This window comes from Miniopterus natalensis, chromosome 22 (assembly GCF_054644295.1).
Source record: "Miniopterus natalensis isolate mMinNat1 chromosome 22, mMinNat1.hap1, whole genome shotgun sequence".
In the NCBI taxonomy this organism is placed as follows: domain Eukaryota; kingdom Metazoa; phylum Chordata; class Mammalia; order Chiroptera; family Miniopteridae; genus Miniopterus; species Miniopterus natalensis.
The window spans coordinates 4,814,201-4,831,681 of NC_142102.1; the positions used below are offsets into that span (position 1 = coordinate 4,814,201).

At 55.2% G+C, this 17,481-nt stretch overlaps 1 protein-coding gene across 1 annotated transcript in view; it reads right to left on the reverse strand.

The window, feature by feature from the left end:
- Positions 1-17,481, reverse strand: part of AGBL1 (AGBL carboxypeptidase 1) — a 330,831-nt gene that overhangs the window by 141,565 nt on the left and 171,785 nt on the right. The window contains exons 17-19 of the mRNA XM_087829256.1: positions 11,966-12,095; positions 4,949-5,080; positions 2,143-2,319 (exon numbers count right to left, since the gene is read on the reverse strand). Of these exons, the coding sequence (XP_087685382.1) occupies positions 2,143-2,319; positions 4,949-5,080; positions 11,966-12,095 (439 nt within the window). The remainder of the gene's footprint in view (positions 1-2,142; positions 2,320-4,948; positions 5,081-11,965; positions 12,096-17,481) is intronic.

Genomic DNA, 17,481 nt, shown 5'->3' on the forward strand with positions numbered 1-17,481 from the left:
GACCTTAGAATAATAACCTCAGGGCCCAACTGGGACCCAGCTTCTCAACGTACAAAACTCATTTGTAACATGTTCAGGACGGAAATCTCTACCCTGCCTTATAGCTCGTAGGCGTCACTAGATCCCTCAAGCAGAAACCACCCGAGCACCTAACTCCGGGCCGGCTTCCTTCCCCGGGGTGGGGTGCGCCCCCCCCCAAAAAAGGTAAAATTACTCAGCATCGTCTCGTGTGCCGTCTGCAATTCTGCTCCGTTGCCCGACAGCGTTTGGAAGGACAGACACACAAAGGGAGGGAGAAAGCCAACGCACTTGGAGAGGTGTTGAATATTGGGAACGGGGCCGCGAAAGCCAAGAGCCAGGCCTGGTGCCGGGAGGGCCTCCCTGAGCCAGTTCCTCCCCCACGCAGAGAGGGTCTGGGGCGAACGCTGGGCCGCCCCCCCGGGCAGGGCCCCTCCGGTCGTGTCCCACGGCCGCCCTGCGTGGTGGGTGGAGACGGAGAGCTGATGAGGGCCTGAACCTACCAGTCATTTTGTTTTCACACAGCAACGGCGAGGGACCTTGAGTCTCCAAGCCGATTTATCGTGAACGGTATTGACGCTGATGGGACCAGAGGAGCCGGGAGCCGGGACTGGCGCTTGGAGAAACAAAGTCAGTGAAGGCCTCCGATGCAATAAATCTGCGACGGATACGTGGAGCCGTCTTTGAAACAAGCAACTGACCCCCGTCCATCGAGAGGCAAACAGCTGGAGGGGCACAAGTCTGTATCCTGAGGGTCTTAGAGATGCCACAGTCCAGGCTCGTTTTCTTCCAGTCCTACGGGTTCTAAACATCACGAGAACGAACAGATTCCTGATCACATAGCCTCCGAGGGCGTTCATGGACGCGTCTCTTCAGGCCTTTACACAAATCTTACCCAGCGGAGAGGAGTCTTAATACCTGCATTTGATACGCGACCGTCTAGATTCAGAGACGTAAGCAGCGTGAGGCCCGGCCGGGGCGCTGAAGGGGGGGCCTTTCGACACCCAATCCCGCGGCCCTCCCCTGATCTCCCTCTTTCTGTTCTGCTTCAACATTCATGAGGGTGAACAAGGACTGATGCAGTTGAATAATTCAGTCGGATAATTAATTAATAAAACAAATCTTTCAGGCAGCTGGTTAGACTAACTGGCTATTTCACAGAATTTAACGGCCCCCCAAATCGGCAGTTCTCGGCAGCCAGATGTAGAGAGAAGATTGTTAGATCTACTCTGCGTCGAAAGCACCCTGTGGGCAGGTGGAAAGTGAGGTCGTTTCCGTCACCCGTCTCTCCCTCTGGCCCCCGGGAGCTAACAGGTTCCTGCAAGCGCAGCCCCGCGTCCGTGCCAAGTGTCTCCGGCTGTTCGGGGACAGGCTCAAAGCCAACGCAAGGAGCTCCAACGCGGGCGAATTCCAGGTCTTCTTGGGACTGAATGGAAGTCAGCAAGGAGCAGCCTGTCAGTCTGCCTAACAAATTTAAAAAAAAAAAAAAAGCCGACCGTGCCGGCAGGGTCGGGACGGCCCTTATTCACGCTCGTCTCCTGGGGGGCGGGAGCCGGGCCGGAGCGCCTGCTGGGGCCCTTCTCCAGCTGCTGCTGCGGTTGACAGAGCTGCAGCGGGACCGAGGCTTATCCGGGCCCTTTCCCTCGGCACCGGCGCACGGGTCCGAGAGCCGCTGGGGGAGGCGCGCGTCGCACGCCCGCCCCCGTGTGCCCCGGTGGCGGCGAGGAAACAGAGCTGCTGGCTGAGATACGCGGGGAAGACGGGGAACAGCACGTCCGCTCCTCGGCGGCAAAGGCGCCGGGCCCACGCCCGTGATGGCGCAGGGGGGACTCCTCGGCCTGCTGCTTGTAAAATGTTCCCGTGCACCTGATGGGACCAGGCGGGGGCTCCGTCAAAGCTGGGGGTGCGTGTCTGCGGGAGGCCCCGGCCGCTCGCTGGCAAGGGCAGGTGACTGACAGACAAGATCAGCAGGACGCACAGACTGCCGCCGGGACCCACACGGACTGAGCTGCCCCGGAGCTAGTTCTTCAGCAAGATCGGGGACTGGGGCCAGCGCCCCCCCCCCCCCCGGCCCCCCGTGAGGGCGCATTGCCGCCGAACACGGGCCTCCCACAGCCCGCGTACCTGGTAGGGGCCCTGATTGCAGCCGCAGTAGCTGCTCTCCATGGTGTAGCTTCGGGACACCCCCATCTCCCTCCACACCACCACCCGGGCGGTGGACGCTCGAGATTTTTCCACGAGGAAGCTGCAGCTGCTCATTGTGAAGGCCGGTGCGAGCTCATCGAGGATTTGGGGCAGAGTCTACAATAGAAAAATTAAAAAATCAAATTATGAGGAGCTGCGGGTGACTGGGGATTTGCATCATAAAACTTAACTTCTCAACACTCATTAAGCATCTCAATGGATCAAACACGTAACACAGGCCGCCACAAATTTTCTGTCGACCTGAAGAAACGGATGCCGTTTTTAAAATCATGTTAAAGATGGGGCAACGGAGGCTTGGAGCGGGTAGAAGGCGCCCGGCTGAGTGGCGCAGCGGGTCCCGTCTCATCCCGTGCGGGCCAAGTCTGCGGGTTCGAGTCCGAGTCCGGGCACGTACCTGGGCTGACCGCCCCATCCCCAGTCGGGGCACGTAGGGAAGGCAGCCGATCTGTTTCTCTCTCACATCGATGTTTCTCTCTCTCCAAGCATGTCCTCAGTGAGGATTAAAAAAAAAAAAAAATTAAAAATAGAAAGGTTAGAAAAAATAGCTCCAAAGTGGCAGGAATGGGACACAAAGGGCAAGACTTGGCAACTCCCAAGACCATGGTCTCTCGGCTTTATCTTTCTGCGTCGCCCTTGACGACTCCTGAGCAGGATCCCTGCGTCCTGAGAGTGCAGCTGCCAGGATGAACTTTTTAGTCTCATTCTTCTGATCCATGGACCTGAAGCTGGACCAGTTATAAAACCCCTAAAAGTCCGTCCTCTTTGGGTTCACGTGTACCTTTTTTTTTTTTTCCTAGGGTAGAAATGTTTAGGCGAGACCACTTAATCGCCACCTAAAAGGCATCTGTACACCCCTGTCGCTCCCCGAATCTCAGAGAGGGGCGTCCAGGCAGCAGGCCCCCCGCCCAGGACGGTGGCTCCGAGCCAGCCGGGCACCTGGCTGAGCAGAAGCACCGCACTCGGGGCCCAGAGCGTCCGCGACACCAACGCGAAGGGTTCCCTCACCTCCGCCTGGGCGGAATCCCCACACACCAGCACATGACATAAAATCACCCACGTTAGAAAGCAAACAGCGAAACCTCCAGGCTTTTGGACAAATTGCGGGAAGACGGCCGCGAACCAGAGCCTGTTGACGATGACCATGTAAACTAAGGAATTATTTTTAAAGAAATGGAGTTCCGTGGAAGCTCTGACGACCCCTGGTTCTTCCTATTCCCCCACACTTAACAGAACTGCCAGTTATACTGATATCGAGATTAATATAATTGTTAATTATAAATTACATGGGACAGATAAGTCTCTATTAGCATGATGATTAATATAATTCACTGTGATCTCTAAGTTCCCACATCCTCTAGACCTAAGGCATCATTTGAACAGGGGAAATGAGATGCTAATGCCCTCACCTGAGTTTCTACAGTTGCATCCTAATTGATTTCTTGTATCCACTCTTGTCCCCGATTCCTGTGGTCCCCCCAACCCTTCCTTCCCCTTCAAAATGCTCCCCACCATTAACACTAAGTCGCTGTTTATGTAACTAGCTGTCTACGTCCCGTCTCCTCTGCAGCCTGGGAGCTCCGTGAGCCAGGCCTGGGCCTTGTTCACATGAAGCCTCCGCCCGTGAGGCCACACTGTGCGTAGAGGCTCTTCCATAATTATAGGATCTGCGGGTCCAGGCCCTGAGGGGGCTGGTTAACAGACAAAAATAAACGATTCGTACGGGCTGCTTTTAAAGGGATCGAGAACACGGGAACGTGGTTTTCATTTATCAGCGTTTGGCCTTGTTGCAAAAAGTTTGATCTGGCAGCATTTCAATGCTCTCTCCTTCCTCGGTCCAGCGAGCCCGGTTTTCTTAGCTGGTACAGCCCCCCCCCGCCCCCGTCCAAATGACCACGCGTCCAAATTAACGGCGTCTATCTTGGAGAGCTTTACACGCTATGATCCCGGCCCTGGAGCCTGGGGAACGTGAGATTTACAAGGTGCAAGGGAAGGACTCCTCTTATCTCCCCAGCGACAGAGAGGGGACACCGAGCCCGCGGGCGTTTACACAGGACACACGTCCTCGGGCCACTTCCCTTCCGCCCCCCCACAGGCTGACCTACGCCAGAGTGAGAAATGAAGATGCCGACCGCCAGCCGGGGTAACCGGGGCGCGTCGGGGGGTTCGGTTCGGTGCATGAAAAGGAATTAGATGACCTCTGCCCGGGAAGGGGCTTCACTTCAATGCTCCCCGGGTTCTCTCAGCTTGGGCGGGAAAAGGCGGCTTGGGACGTTCGCCTCTTGCCCTGTCACATGTTCTGCGCTCTTAAGCTCAATCTCAGCCTCCAAAGCTGGAAATGTGTAATAAATACCTTTCCCTGAATGCTTACCAGGAATTTCAGGTGCATTCACTCATTTAATCATCACAAGTCTTAGAGGCCAGACAAGTTATGTATCTTTTTTTTTTTTTTTTGCAATGTGGCCTCAGAGTCGGCCGCGACAAAGCCAGAATTTCACCCCAGATCGCGTGAGCTTAACAGCAGCCAAAGCTGCTTCTTCCGTGAGGCCTTGCTACCCCGCAGGACCGCGAAGAGGTTTCGATACGATGCCAGGTGCTCAATGCTGTTTCTTTACTATCTCAATAGACTTCACCCACAGGCCACGGGACCGCATTGTATTTGTGAGGAGATCTGAATGGCTGATGTAATTTATTTACTAAAAATGGGATCTTAGGCCTTGGGACTCACCCTGTAGCTGACGTCTTCCAGGACAGCGGACGCGCCCCCAGCGGCCGCCGCCTGCCACAGGGTCTCCTGGATGCTACAGCCGTAGACAAACACGTTCTTCTTCTGGGAGTGGCCGTGGAAGTCGCAGAAGACCTACAACGGCCAGGCAAAGGAGAAAGCACATCCGGGTCACACCTACTGATTTCTTAAAGTGTAAAACGTCAACTCTCCCAGGTAGATACTGGTCACTGAGCAGAACCAGCCGCATGGGGGTCGCCGGTGACTTTGTTAAGACTTGTATTGGTCAAGTGATGGGGGGACAGTTAGACCGGAAGGGGTTCAGCCCTGGAGAGGAGAGGAGGGAACACACTTGTGGCAGGAGAAGAGACAGGGTTAAAACTAGAAGGAAACAGGAACAGAAGGTTTTTTAAAATAAGATAAAAAATGAGCCTGGCCGGGCGTGGCTCAGAGATTAAGTGTCGACCTAGGATCCAGGAGATCAGGGTTCGATTCCCGGTCAGGGCACATGCCCGGGTTGCGGGTTCGATCAATGACTCTTTCATCATTGACGTTTCTCTCTCTCTCTCTCCCTCTCCTTTCCTCTCTCTGAAATCAATAAAGATATATATAAACATATATATATATATATATTTTTTAAGTGAGAGCTTTAAATTATCTTAAAAGTCAATAGGAAATACCCATTTGAAGTCTCTAGAACATATCCTGACGTTATTGAAGTCGCCCAGTCCAGCGTTATCTTTTGCCCCTATTAGTTCAACACTCATGAAACCCCCTCCGACAGGTTGCTCAGGTTTCTGGCGACACGTGTTAGCAAAGTCTTGCAATCACTTTGATGTGCAAGCTATTTCCTCCTGAGTCAGGCCATGCACGTATCTCCCAGGATCGTGTTTATCTTTGATCCTACTTATGAGATCTGGGGGCCACTCGGGGTAGTTGTGGCCTATCTGGGGGCGGGGGAGACCATCCTCTTTGAAGGCTTTTGCCCCAGGCGAGCTTATCCCAGGGAGGGGAAGGCCGTCTCCTCAGATAGGACATCGCCGACGAGTGAGGCTGGAATGACTTTGGGGTTCAAATGCTCAGTTTCATTTCGGTACAACCACAGGCCCCCCTTCCAAGTTCCAGATCTCCTCATATCCAAGTCGATCCCTAACGTCCATGCGAGGAACTCTGCGACTGTCATTTTAATTTAGAAACCCGCACAGATCCAGGCCCTGTGACAGCAGGAAATGAGACACTTTTATGGGGATCGCAGACGCGCTCTGGCTCGCAAACGAGAAACCGAGTTGCACGTTAAGGAATCGAATCCTGTCGTTTTCTTTCCGTAACCGCTCGGGCGAATTAAGTCTCCCCCGCTTCCCGATATCACGGAGCTGGGGGTCCCGGAGCTGAAACGTTAGGTAGAGCTGGGAGGACAGAGCTGGTCCAGCGAGAAGCCAAACCATGCAGAAGACAAACGTTTAGGGGCGAGCGGAGGGAGAAAAGCCGCACCGAGAGGGCGCAAGGGGGGATGGAAAGGACTGCCTGGGGCTTGGGCACCTGCCCGTTTCTGCACGACCTTTGGGCGGATTTGCCTTCAAAACTCTGCATCTTACCACTTGGGCTCCTGGGGCAAGAATCTGTTCTTTCCAACGAATGCACCCCGAGGCCACTGCGTCTCCGCCCCGTCCGTCGGTGCGTCAGGATCGCCGGAGGAGGCTGTGAACGTGCCATCTCCACCGGCACGAGCTCTCCGCCAGCCTCCCTCTCCTACCCCCCCGTTTCTCCCCGCGAATGCAACACCACCCTCCACGTGAAAGGTTTGCAAACACATCCAGGCTGTGTCTTAGCAACAGATTTCTCAATAAAGCCGGAAGCTATGTCTCCGCGGTGACAGGTGCTCCTTTAATGCTGAACCGAAATGGAAAAAAAGAGGGTTTTTTTTGGTTGTATTTTTCTCCTGATCCTTGCAGGCTCTGAAAGCTGAGGTAAATGACAAATCAGAGACCTATTCACCGGCGGGAGCCATCGCGGCTTTGCCCCGGCGGCCCTCGCGCCTCTGGGGTCGCAGACTGAAGGGGATGGAGTCGTCTTTCTGCTCGCGGCTCGAATGACAGTCCCTAAAAATAAACGCCGGCTAAGGATCAGAAACATGGGTTCCTCTCAATGGTAGGGGGCGATTCCAAGACAAATTATCCAGTTATTTCCGTGGAGAAAGCGTTTTTCTTTCCTCCCGGAAGGTGCGACACGTATCCCCTTTCTGTGAAACTGTGGGCCAGGTAAGGAGAAAGTGAGCGCTCAGCCCGGCCGGTGTGGCTCAGCGGTCGCGCGTCAGCCTGTGAACTAGGAAGTCGGGGTTCGAGTCCCGGTCGGGGCACGTGCCTGGGTTTCGGGCTCGATCCCCAGCAGGCGGCGGGCAGGAGGCGGCCGATCAATGACTCATCATTGGTGTTTCCACCTTCCTCTCCCTCTCCCTGCCTCTCTCTGAAATCAATAAAAACATAATTTTTTTTAAAAAAAGCGAGCACCCCAGTATTCCCAGGTGAACCAGTGATACTTAGAATATAACCTCCTACCGCCCTTCGTAACACTGGCAACAATAGTTACTGCACTGAAGGCTTGGGATACGTTAGATACTGTTAGAAACTTCAGAGATGATCTCGTAATGAGGCGGGTGCTCCACTTATCCCCACCTTGCAGCTGAGGAAACTGAATTTCAGGTCAAGTTAAACCCCTCGCCGGGAAGCCTGCCCTGCCGTTAGGCAGGTACCCGACTCTCTGGGCCCCGTTCGCTCTAACCCAGGATCCGTGTTTTCAAACGTTTGTCGTCCCCGCGTGGCCTCTCCCCGGAGCTGCTCTGCGGGGACGGATCCCCCGCGTCGAGGAGGAACCGTTTCTGCGGCGAGAGGAGCGAGGAGGCAGAGGCGAGCCCAGGGCTCCCCGGGAACGAATAAGAGCGGGTTGTGCGTGTCGAGGGGCATCCGCGGCTCAGGCCGCGCTCCACGTGAACGGCAGCCTCGGGGCTGCGACGCGGGGGCCCCGCCAGCCGAGGCGAGTGCTGCCCAGTGAGGCCAACCCGGGCGCATGGGGAACGGGGCAGGAGTGGCCGGGCCCTGAGGAGCCGCCACCCCGCGGAGACGATAGAGTGAAGGGATGTGCATCTTACTCGCGCGGTGGGCGGGCGGTAAAGCCTCCTGAGGGTGGGGAAGGGGCCGCTGGGCTCTCCGAGCACCGAGACGCAGGGCGACCCGATCCCGGGGACAGGCCGGCCGGGGCGGATTCCAGGCCCGAGACCCGGCGAGGGAGGTGACGGGGCCGCTTGAGGCCGCAGGTGCAAGTCTAAAGCGAAAGGACCCTGGGTGAGCGAGTCAGGACCTAACTCCGTGGGAGCTGCAGACCGACTGGATTTGGGGCCTCGGGGGGCGGCCGAGGTTCAGCGTGAGGCCCGCGTTTCCGGATTAAGTGAACCGACGACAGGACTGCGGTTTTCCCACAGGAAGAGATGTGCAGATTTAAAACTTTCACTTCAGGTTTTGTTTTCTTTGAGCTGGAGCGGTTAGGCTTGAGCCCGCTCGCCCCCAGCGACCCTGATTCCCCTGCGCCTGCTTCTTTACTGGCAAAGTGCACGGCGCGGATTCGATTTCGATTTTGAAATCGGGCTCCTCTGCGTCGCCCTTCCAACGGATGCTTGCCTGAGCCAGATTCCAGGTTAATGTGATTCGTGCAAACGTGGGCTCCATCCCCTCTTGCTCGGCAGACGGGCCGCTCACGGCCCCTTTACGATGCTCCTCACAGGCCTTCCCCATCCCTCCTGTCCCTGCCTCGGTATCGGTCCAGCTCCTCTGCAAGCCGACCGGGCCCCCTGTTCAAGAGGTCACCCCGCCCACCTCGAACCACCGCCCCTGGCCTCGGCCCGCTCCCCACGGCGCGCCCACCCCTGAGGGCGTTTACCTCGGGCGGTCCCGCTTGCAGCTGCTGTGTTTCCCCACGCCTGACATCTGGGTCCACTTCCCGCGCCCGGCGGTGAGGCCTCTGCATTATTTATGCGGCCGCCACAGGAAAATGAAGGCGAGGCTGGGGCCGGGAAGAGGCGAATTCTGGGGAACGTGCTGGAAACCCAAAGCAGCCACGCTTCCAATTAAGCCGAGCAAGGCTCACGAAAGCCCCGGAGATGCCAGCCCCTGCGCAGTGTTTTGCAGACGGCGCTCAGCCCCCGCTCCCGAGTGGAGTAAACATCTCCATGAAGGGGATGGTATTAGCGGCACATTCAATTACCCTCCCAGAGCCTTGTTTACAAGGCCGCGTGTCCCAGCCCTTTGATCGGCAGCCGCGCTCCCCCCTTAGTGAGAGGTTTCGTCAGAGTCCCCGGGAGCATCCAGGCCGGAGGCGACCACAGGGGGCGGGTGCCGAGCATATTCCCGCAGCTGCCTGAGAGGACGGCCGCTCTGCGCCCTTCCCGGACGCGAGGGACCTTCACTCACGTGGGGCCCCTGTGGGCCCAAGTTCCGACGTGGCCTCAGAGCGGCAGCCTTGGCTGGCAGGCAAACGCGGGCCCCTCCTGCCGGCGTCTCCAGGCTTCTCTGCTCGCAGGCCCTCTCTCGGGCTGGATGCAAAGACCTCTTGTTTCTACAAAGATGTCTTCTTCGGCTTGAAATGCATGTCTCCGCGAGGTCGCCCTGACTTGGGGCAGCCTCCTTTGTCTCCTAGTCTCATTTCAAAGCTCAGGGACTTTGCTTTCCTTCATTTATCTTTAATTTTCTGTATTTAGATAAGTGTCTATCTTTGGTGACACGCGCGGGTCTTGCATGTACAGATCAATGAGTTTTGGTCCAAGTGGCTCTTCAATCAAAACAGAGAACATCTCCACCGACCTAGGAAGTTCCCTCCTGGTCCCTTCCAGAGGCAAACACGGATCTGAACTTCTGTTATCACAGACTCACCGATCTCGAGATTGACACAAATAGAAAAAACGTGCAGTTTGTACTCTTCAGGGTCTAACAGGATTCACTCAATGTGCCAAAATTCACCCTTGAGTGTATCAGGGCTTCACTGTTGTTGGTGTCATTTTATTTTTCATTGTTGAACAGTATCCCAGGGTACAAATATATCCATATTTACTACGTTTTGGGGCTTCTGGATCCAACATCTGGAGCAGGTTTCCTAACCTTCTAATAGGAGAGACAGAAAAATTGGGGTTGAAGAAAACGGGAAAGGGTCCGAGTGATACCAGAGGAGTTTCTGCCACCACCTAATGAAAAGCTTCGTTTCCTTTACTGTATCCCGTGACCCCAGGCACAGAAAACCTGCCAGAACTCCACTTTCACAAAGCAGAAGGTCAAGAATCCTAGTCAGGCCCACAGGCCCTCTGAGCAAAGTATGATTCTCGACTCATTCATCCCCCAAAACCGATTCACCCTTCAAGTCCAGCTCAAGTGGCACCTCCAGTCTCTAGATTTTTCATAACCCTCAGGGAAAATGACTCGACCCTCAGCTGTGTTCCTACAACAACGTATATGGGCCTTCGCTACAGTTTTTACCACTTGGGCCCATTGGTTTCTTTGCAGACATGACTCCGATTTCTCACTAAAGTAAACTATGGACTCTTTGAACAAAAGAATGAGGTTTTTAAAATTGAAATTGGTGTTGTACCCCTGGAACCTAGCACAGTGATTATACACACATGGCGTAAACGAATGGGCAAGCGGGTGACCGCCCAGATGGTAAGTGGGTGGGTGGGTGGGTGGATGGGTGGGTGGGTGGGTGGGTGGTGGGGTAAATGGATAGTTGGGTGGGTGGATGAACAGATGGATGAACAGATGGATGGATGGATAGATGCAGGGATAGGTAGGTAGGTGGGTGGGTAGGTGGGTGGACGGGTGGGTGGGTGGATGGATGGATAGGTGGGTGGGTGGGTGAAAGAATATGTGAATGTTGCCACATTGCTTATAAACTGAACGACTTGTCGTCCTTAGCAACCCCATCAGTACCAGGGCAGTGCTGTCTTTCACTGTCTCACATTCCCATAGGTCCTCCTATTCTACCCACCAACAGACAAACTCCTGAGCAGCATCTAGAACAGGCCGAACCTCCAAGCGACCAGAAGTGGCTTCCCAATGCTTCAGGAAATATTTCCCTAAGAGTCAGAGGCTGGGCAGAGTCACAGTTCACCTGCGACCACGTAGCTACGAGCCGACCTTGACACAGTGGAGGCCTCCCCGGTGCCGAACAGGCCTGGGCACCGAGTGGCGGCGGCCTGCTGTCAGCTGGGAGCTGGTTAAATATCGCCTCCGAGGTGACGAGGGGGTGATGTGAGCCCATCAGAGAGCTGTGAACAGCCTTCAGGGCTCAGCTGCTTCTCACCCACCTCTCAGATGGTCCCGGCAGGAAACACGTCTGTGGCTGTCATGTTTACAGTTAATGAATGTTTATTTTATATTTTTAAACAAGACTTTCACCTGTCACAGCTTAAAACAAATGCTCTGCTCTTCAATTAGAGGTTGTCAGAGCAGAAAAGAATTCCGATTGTTAGGAGTTGAATGCACGCGTGTGTTTAACTGTATGTCAGGTAGGGCCGTCCTTCCCTGTAGATCTCTCTTCCCCGAGAGGCTAAGGCTTCCTGCTCACAGAACGCGCCTTCCCCAGGCCTTGACCATGAGCTGGTGCTCGCTCTGCAGGCCGTGAACTTGCTTCTCCGTCTGTCTGTCTCTTCCCTTCTCTTTCAAATCAATAAATAAATATTAAAAATTAAAAAATAAGAAATGGAAAGGAACATCTGTACAGACACACACAGAGGGAAGGGGCACTAAAGCGATCTTCAGAGAGACCAGGGCCCGCTGACACCTTAATTTCACACTTCCAGCCTCCGGAAACGGGACCCTGTACGTTTCTGCGGCTCGAAAGCGCCCAGTTTGAGGCAGCCCTGGGAAAGGAGTCCGGCCCCCATCAGAGCCTGTCACACTCAGGTCTTTGGCTTGTGTCTGGTTCTGCCTCCCGGAAGGAGGAGGGAACCAGCGGAGATGAGGAGTGAAGGACGGGACTCACCACAGGGCCGCGGCCGGTGCTGGTCAGGTAGTAGAGCAGGCCCTTGGCGTGGTAAATGGTCGGCTGGAGCTGCGCGCTGGGAGCGAGCCACTGTCTGTTCAAATCCTCCCCTCGCAGGGAGCACCTGTGGCTGCGGGAACAAAACAGGCAAGTAAACGCGCGTTCAGAAGAAAATAGCTCGAGAAACGTAACATCGGCCAGACATGCAATTGAACCGAGGAAGCCGACTTCCCTCGGACTTCCAGCCAGTGGACGCCAATTGAGATGCCTTCAAAATTCCCCAAATGTCGTCGTGATTACTCCCACAGCCCCCGAAAGACCTGGGCGCCATACCGAACCTGGCACTGGGTTAGCAAAGTTTTGTGTGGGTCTTTTTTTTTTTTTTATTGATTTCAGAGAGAAGAAGGGAAAGGGAGGGAGAGAGAGAAACATCATGATGAGAGAGCCATTGATCGGCTGCCTCCTGCACGGCCCCTGCTGGGAGTTGAGCCCGAAACCCAGGCATGTGCCCCGACCGGGATTCGAACCCGGGACCTCCTGGCTCTTGGTTCCACGCTCAACCACTGAGCCACACTGGTTGGGTGGGTTATCAAAGTTTCAAGACGAAATTTGGGAGATGTAGTTCCCCACGCTTTCCAACACATTCCTGTTTCTCTAGACTCTGGGACCTGCAATTCTACAAATACGTTGAGCTCAATCGATCACGCTGGATGGGTTACGGAATATTTCCAGCCGGCCCTGTCCCTCTGCCAGGTGGATACTACCCCCCCCCCCGGAGAGACTGAAGCTTGAAAATGACTGAACAAATGGCCCAAGATCATATCGCTGGGAGCTAAGCCCTATACCCAGGCCTGCTTCCCCCCGCTGCTCACAGGCGACAGAGGAAGCCTGACATTTACCCAGAGACCCAGGGTCTGTTTTCAAAGACATCATCACGAATGTTAGTGCTAGAAATGAACTCAAAATCCCACGTTCCCGCTTCTGGGGAAGCGGAGACGCTCACGGCGGAAAGCAGCGAGTCGGTTCACAAACAGGCCCCCAGCCGACAGCAACCCGGAGGGAAGGACACCGAGGCGCTGAGCCGCAGGCCAGGCCAGGCCAGGCCATCCTAAAAGCCCGTGGCCCCCCGAGATCGGCAAGTGCGGCCCACGCTCGGGGGAGGCTCCGGGCAGCCCTAAGGTGCCGCTCACTCAGCAGGGCTGGCGAGGAAGGTGCCACAGACGGAGCCGCACAGCACCCGCGTCTTACAGGCCCGCGACCCCCGCCCAAGCCCTCCCCCTCCCGCCGCCCTGTGCTTCCATCCCCAGCCCCATCAGGACCCCCTCAGCTCCAACCCTTCCCACCTGTTCATACATGTAGAACCGGGCGCATTTTCTGCTGTTACTTTTTAACGGGCGACGTCTGTAACAGTGTCAACAATAAAAAAATAAAAATAAAACGAGCAATATAATTAAATACGTGTTGATAGATATGTACATAATTTATAAATACACACCGCACAGCAGAAAAACCATTCTAGGTGACACTCCCCGACCCCCGACGCCCCCCCCCCCCAAAAAAAATAAAGTTCGGTGTTGCCACCGGAATAAGCCCGAGTGCTGGGGAAGTCGACCTGGTCCCAGCTCTCAGCTGTGTCACCAGAGATGGGGGCGGGGACCCCCCGCGAGTTCATAGTCTCGATGTGAAAGAACACAGGTGTGCTCGCCAACCCCCCAGGTTCGTTTTGACGACCAAATGAAATATTTACTTGCGACCTCCCCGTGCGGGGCATCTACAGAACTCTCGCTGCCTGTGTCCGCGTCCCGTGGGCGCCCGTCTCGTGGGCGTCCCACCTGCACCCGTCTCTGTACCCACACCTCCAGCTCTCGGGGGGGGGGGGGGACGGGACAGCCACGTGGACTATGCTCCTTGGTGCTTTATTTCCCCCTAACTCTTTCCCACACAAAGAGTAATCAGGGAGCCACCTGCGGGCCGGGTGGACGGGGAAAGAGGCTCTTGACTAGGACCCGGGACCAGAGGCCGCGGTCGGTTTTTAGGGCCCCGCGACTCGAGGGCAGTTAAGGGTGGAGCAGCGGCGACCAGAGAGAAAAGAAGTCCTCTGAAAGCACCGGAGAAGAGTGGCCCATACGAACGGCTGCGTGGACTACGGGCTGCCCAATCGTGCGAAGCGGAGGATGGGATCGAAGACGAGCTACGTGCGCGGATTTGGAGAGGAACTGGGCCGGGTGAGGCTCCCGGGAGCCGTCGGCGGGGGACGGGGGCCGCCCTCCGGCACACCGAGGTCCTGCGGCTTTAGGCCGCTCGGGGCTGGACGCGTGGCCGGGTCGGGGAGCATCTCCGCGTGCGCACACGGCTCCCACGCTGCTCCGTCGGTGCAGCTGCGGGTTGTCATGATCCCCACTACACCTGTCCTGGGTGCTTTTCCTTGCAAAGCAAATTCATTTCCTTCCAGTCTCCAAATCCACTTGGCAATTTTGGGTTAATGATGCCAGAGATGCGAGCGGTCAAAGGCCCTGCGGCCGCCCCGCCCCGGGGCGCGGAGACGACAGGCGCCCCTCCGCGCTCGGGGAATCAGCAAATCCGGCGCCTCTCATTGCTGAGAAGGGGTCATCCTTCAAATCGTCTGATGTCCCGCTTTGCTTATTGCTATTTTTTTTTCCCCCTGCACTGAAAATTGCCAACTTACAGGGACTGGGCGGGGAAGGGGGGGGACCACCTCCTTTTCGTTTTCATAGGTAACATCACTTGATGCAACGAGTCATTAAAAAGAAAGGCGGCTTTAGTTTAACGACCGCCTGCTGCAAGACGAAGCCTGTGCGCAGGGTGCGAGCCGGAGAGCACCAGCCCCCTGGCGTGTCCAGCAGCGCTGCTGTTTTAGCCCCGAAATTCCTACATTCCTAGAAACCCCTCAGACCCCGGCAAACGGAGAGAGTTACTTCCCCCGGATGCTAGATCCCAAACACGAAGCGGTGTTTCAAAGGCAGGCTCCTGAGCAGCGCTGAGACACCCCAGCTGTTTACACCGACTCGGGGTGTCTCGGGTGTGGCATGCACCTCCCCCCGCCCCCCGCCCCCCACCCCGTCTTCTCTCCCTGCTTTGACCTCTGGTTGCTTCTCGACACAGTATATTACCTACTGTTCTTTTTAGGCATTTGCAGACCACGTCTAAAGAAATCTCTAAGCGTTAAACATTCAGGTTTGGGTAGAACACACTCCTTCACGCTCCTTTCCTTAAAAAAAAAAATTTTTTTTTAATCACAAAATAAAACGCTTCTGATGTCCTGAAAATATGGCCATTGTATGACACAAACAAAAGTATCTCAAGTGAAATTACCCGGGTCACCTCCTAAAAGAGAATGCGTAAGGCTGCAGAGAACAAAGTGATTCAGGAATCTCCCATGCCCCCGGGACTGAGAAATGGAGACCGGGAAGCCGTGGGGCTGGATGAAGGACGCCGGGCCCGGTCATGTTACTGCCCCGGCTCAGAAGTCCGAAGCGAGGCCGCGTGTTGGCCGTTCGGCAAGTGGCCTCGCCCCCTGCCCCGGAGGCGGCACAGGTGCGGGAGGGGCCGTCTGTAAAGGCAAAGGTGCAGGGAAGCCTCGGGCACCCACCGGACAGAGCAGCAGGGGCCCCGGCGGCCGGCACTGCACCCGGAGCTTCCACGTGAGCGCTGCTTTGGGTGCAGAGAGGGAGGAGCGAAGGAAAATCGGAAAACACCTTCTACTCACGATCACAGGTGCAAAGCTCAAAGCAACCAGCCTTACCAAGTATTAGTATTAGTATTAGTATTAGTATTAGTATTAGTATTAGTATTAGTATTAGTATTAGTATTAGTATTAGTATGCTTTTTGTCACATAAAATGTTCAGAGAGTCAATAATCTAAAGAGCAGGGGAAGAGTAGGCCGACCCAGGTGTCCTGCAAACGTAGATGCCGTGAAGGTGCCAAACTGAGTAAATACCAGAAGAGGCTCCCTAAGCGATGCCCAAAGCCTGAAGCACCCTATCAGCAAATCAGTGCATTGTCCTCAGGGGGCCAGGGCCCGGGAAGAAACCTCCAGAAACGGGTGAGCTCTGCCTCCCACGCCTACATGTCTTGGCTCCTATCTGATTTGCACACTGAACTTGGAGTCAGACTTTGTTTAAGAAAGGATTTCACAGCCTAATATTTCAATAATTGGCGGCTTGTGCGTCTAATGCCACGGCTTGATCACGAGCCTAGAAGTCCTCTGGCATCAGTCCCCCGTGTGTAAGGTGTAAAATTGTAATCAAAACTCAGAAGTGTTGCAATAAAAAGATACATTGATTAATTCGCCAAATATCCGTTGTTACAGTAACTACTACGTGTCGGACGCTGTTCTGATTCTGAGTCCCGCGGCCGTGACCGAGCCCTGCCAGGGGTTCACATCCTGGGGACGCCCCCCCCCCCCGTGGCAGCCCGGGGCGGAGGGTCCGGCCCCGTTATAATTTGTTCAGTCCTCTGAACGGTGGCTAGCACGTGACAGCCACTAATTCCATCGTTATCTACGAGCTACGTGAAGCCCAGCCCCCTGTTCCACTGCTGTCAGAACGCTGCTTCTCTGGGCAGAGCCAATATCTAAATTAAAACGGTGACTTTCTTGGTTTTACTTTAATTCAACAGATTTAATTAGGGGATATTGCTATTTCCCGATCATCTCCAGGCCCGTGCACGGTGGCAGCCAGCTTTGCGCTGAAAAATCACTGCGCCGTCCTTGTTAGAGAGAAACCTCAGATTCAAAGAAAATTCCGTGCCAAGCTCAAAATCGTTAACAACGAGAAAAATTAAAATGGCTTTTTACAACGCGGCCAGGGGAGCGCCATCGCTTATCCCTGCCGGAGGAGTTGATAAAGGCGTTTCCAGCGGAGGTCTCCCAAAGGACCCACGAGGGGCCTTCAGTGGACCCCGAGACGAAGTAACCCGGTGAAGGCATCCAGAGCTCTCTCTCTGTTCCCCTCTCCGTGCCTCACAGGCCCCTTTCATCGTAAGGTCAGGTGTTCACGTCTCCCGAGCTCATCGAGCCCGAAGGTGTCTCTAGAGAGTAACGTCCCCCCACCCCGCTGACCGGGAAAGGGCGCAAAGAAGGTAATTCTCTGCTTTCTCCACAGGATGTCATGTGCTTTACTCTGGTGGGTAATAGACTCCAGCGGAGTCTCTTGGGGCAGAGAACGCAGACATAGAAAAATAATTTCTGCTGACGGGCGTTTCCCGAAGCTAGGAAACACTCACGCCACCCCCGAAGGCAATGCCGACCGCCAGCACCCTGCTGGCTAAAGCACGCACAGAACCGCGGGGACCCCGTGGGGCCCTTCCCTTGAAGTCCCGGTAGGAGAAAGTGGAAAGGCACGAATGGTAACACTTACAGGGCTGAAGAGAAAAACCGGAACACAAACTGAGTCTTAGTGTTGGCTTCTTACACTTGCTGCTACCGTGTGCTCTTAGGCAAAGAGTTGTCGTTTGTTTAAAAATACATAGAGCCCGGCCGGGTGTGGCTCAGCGG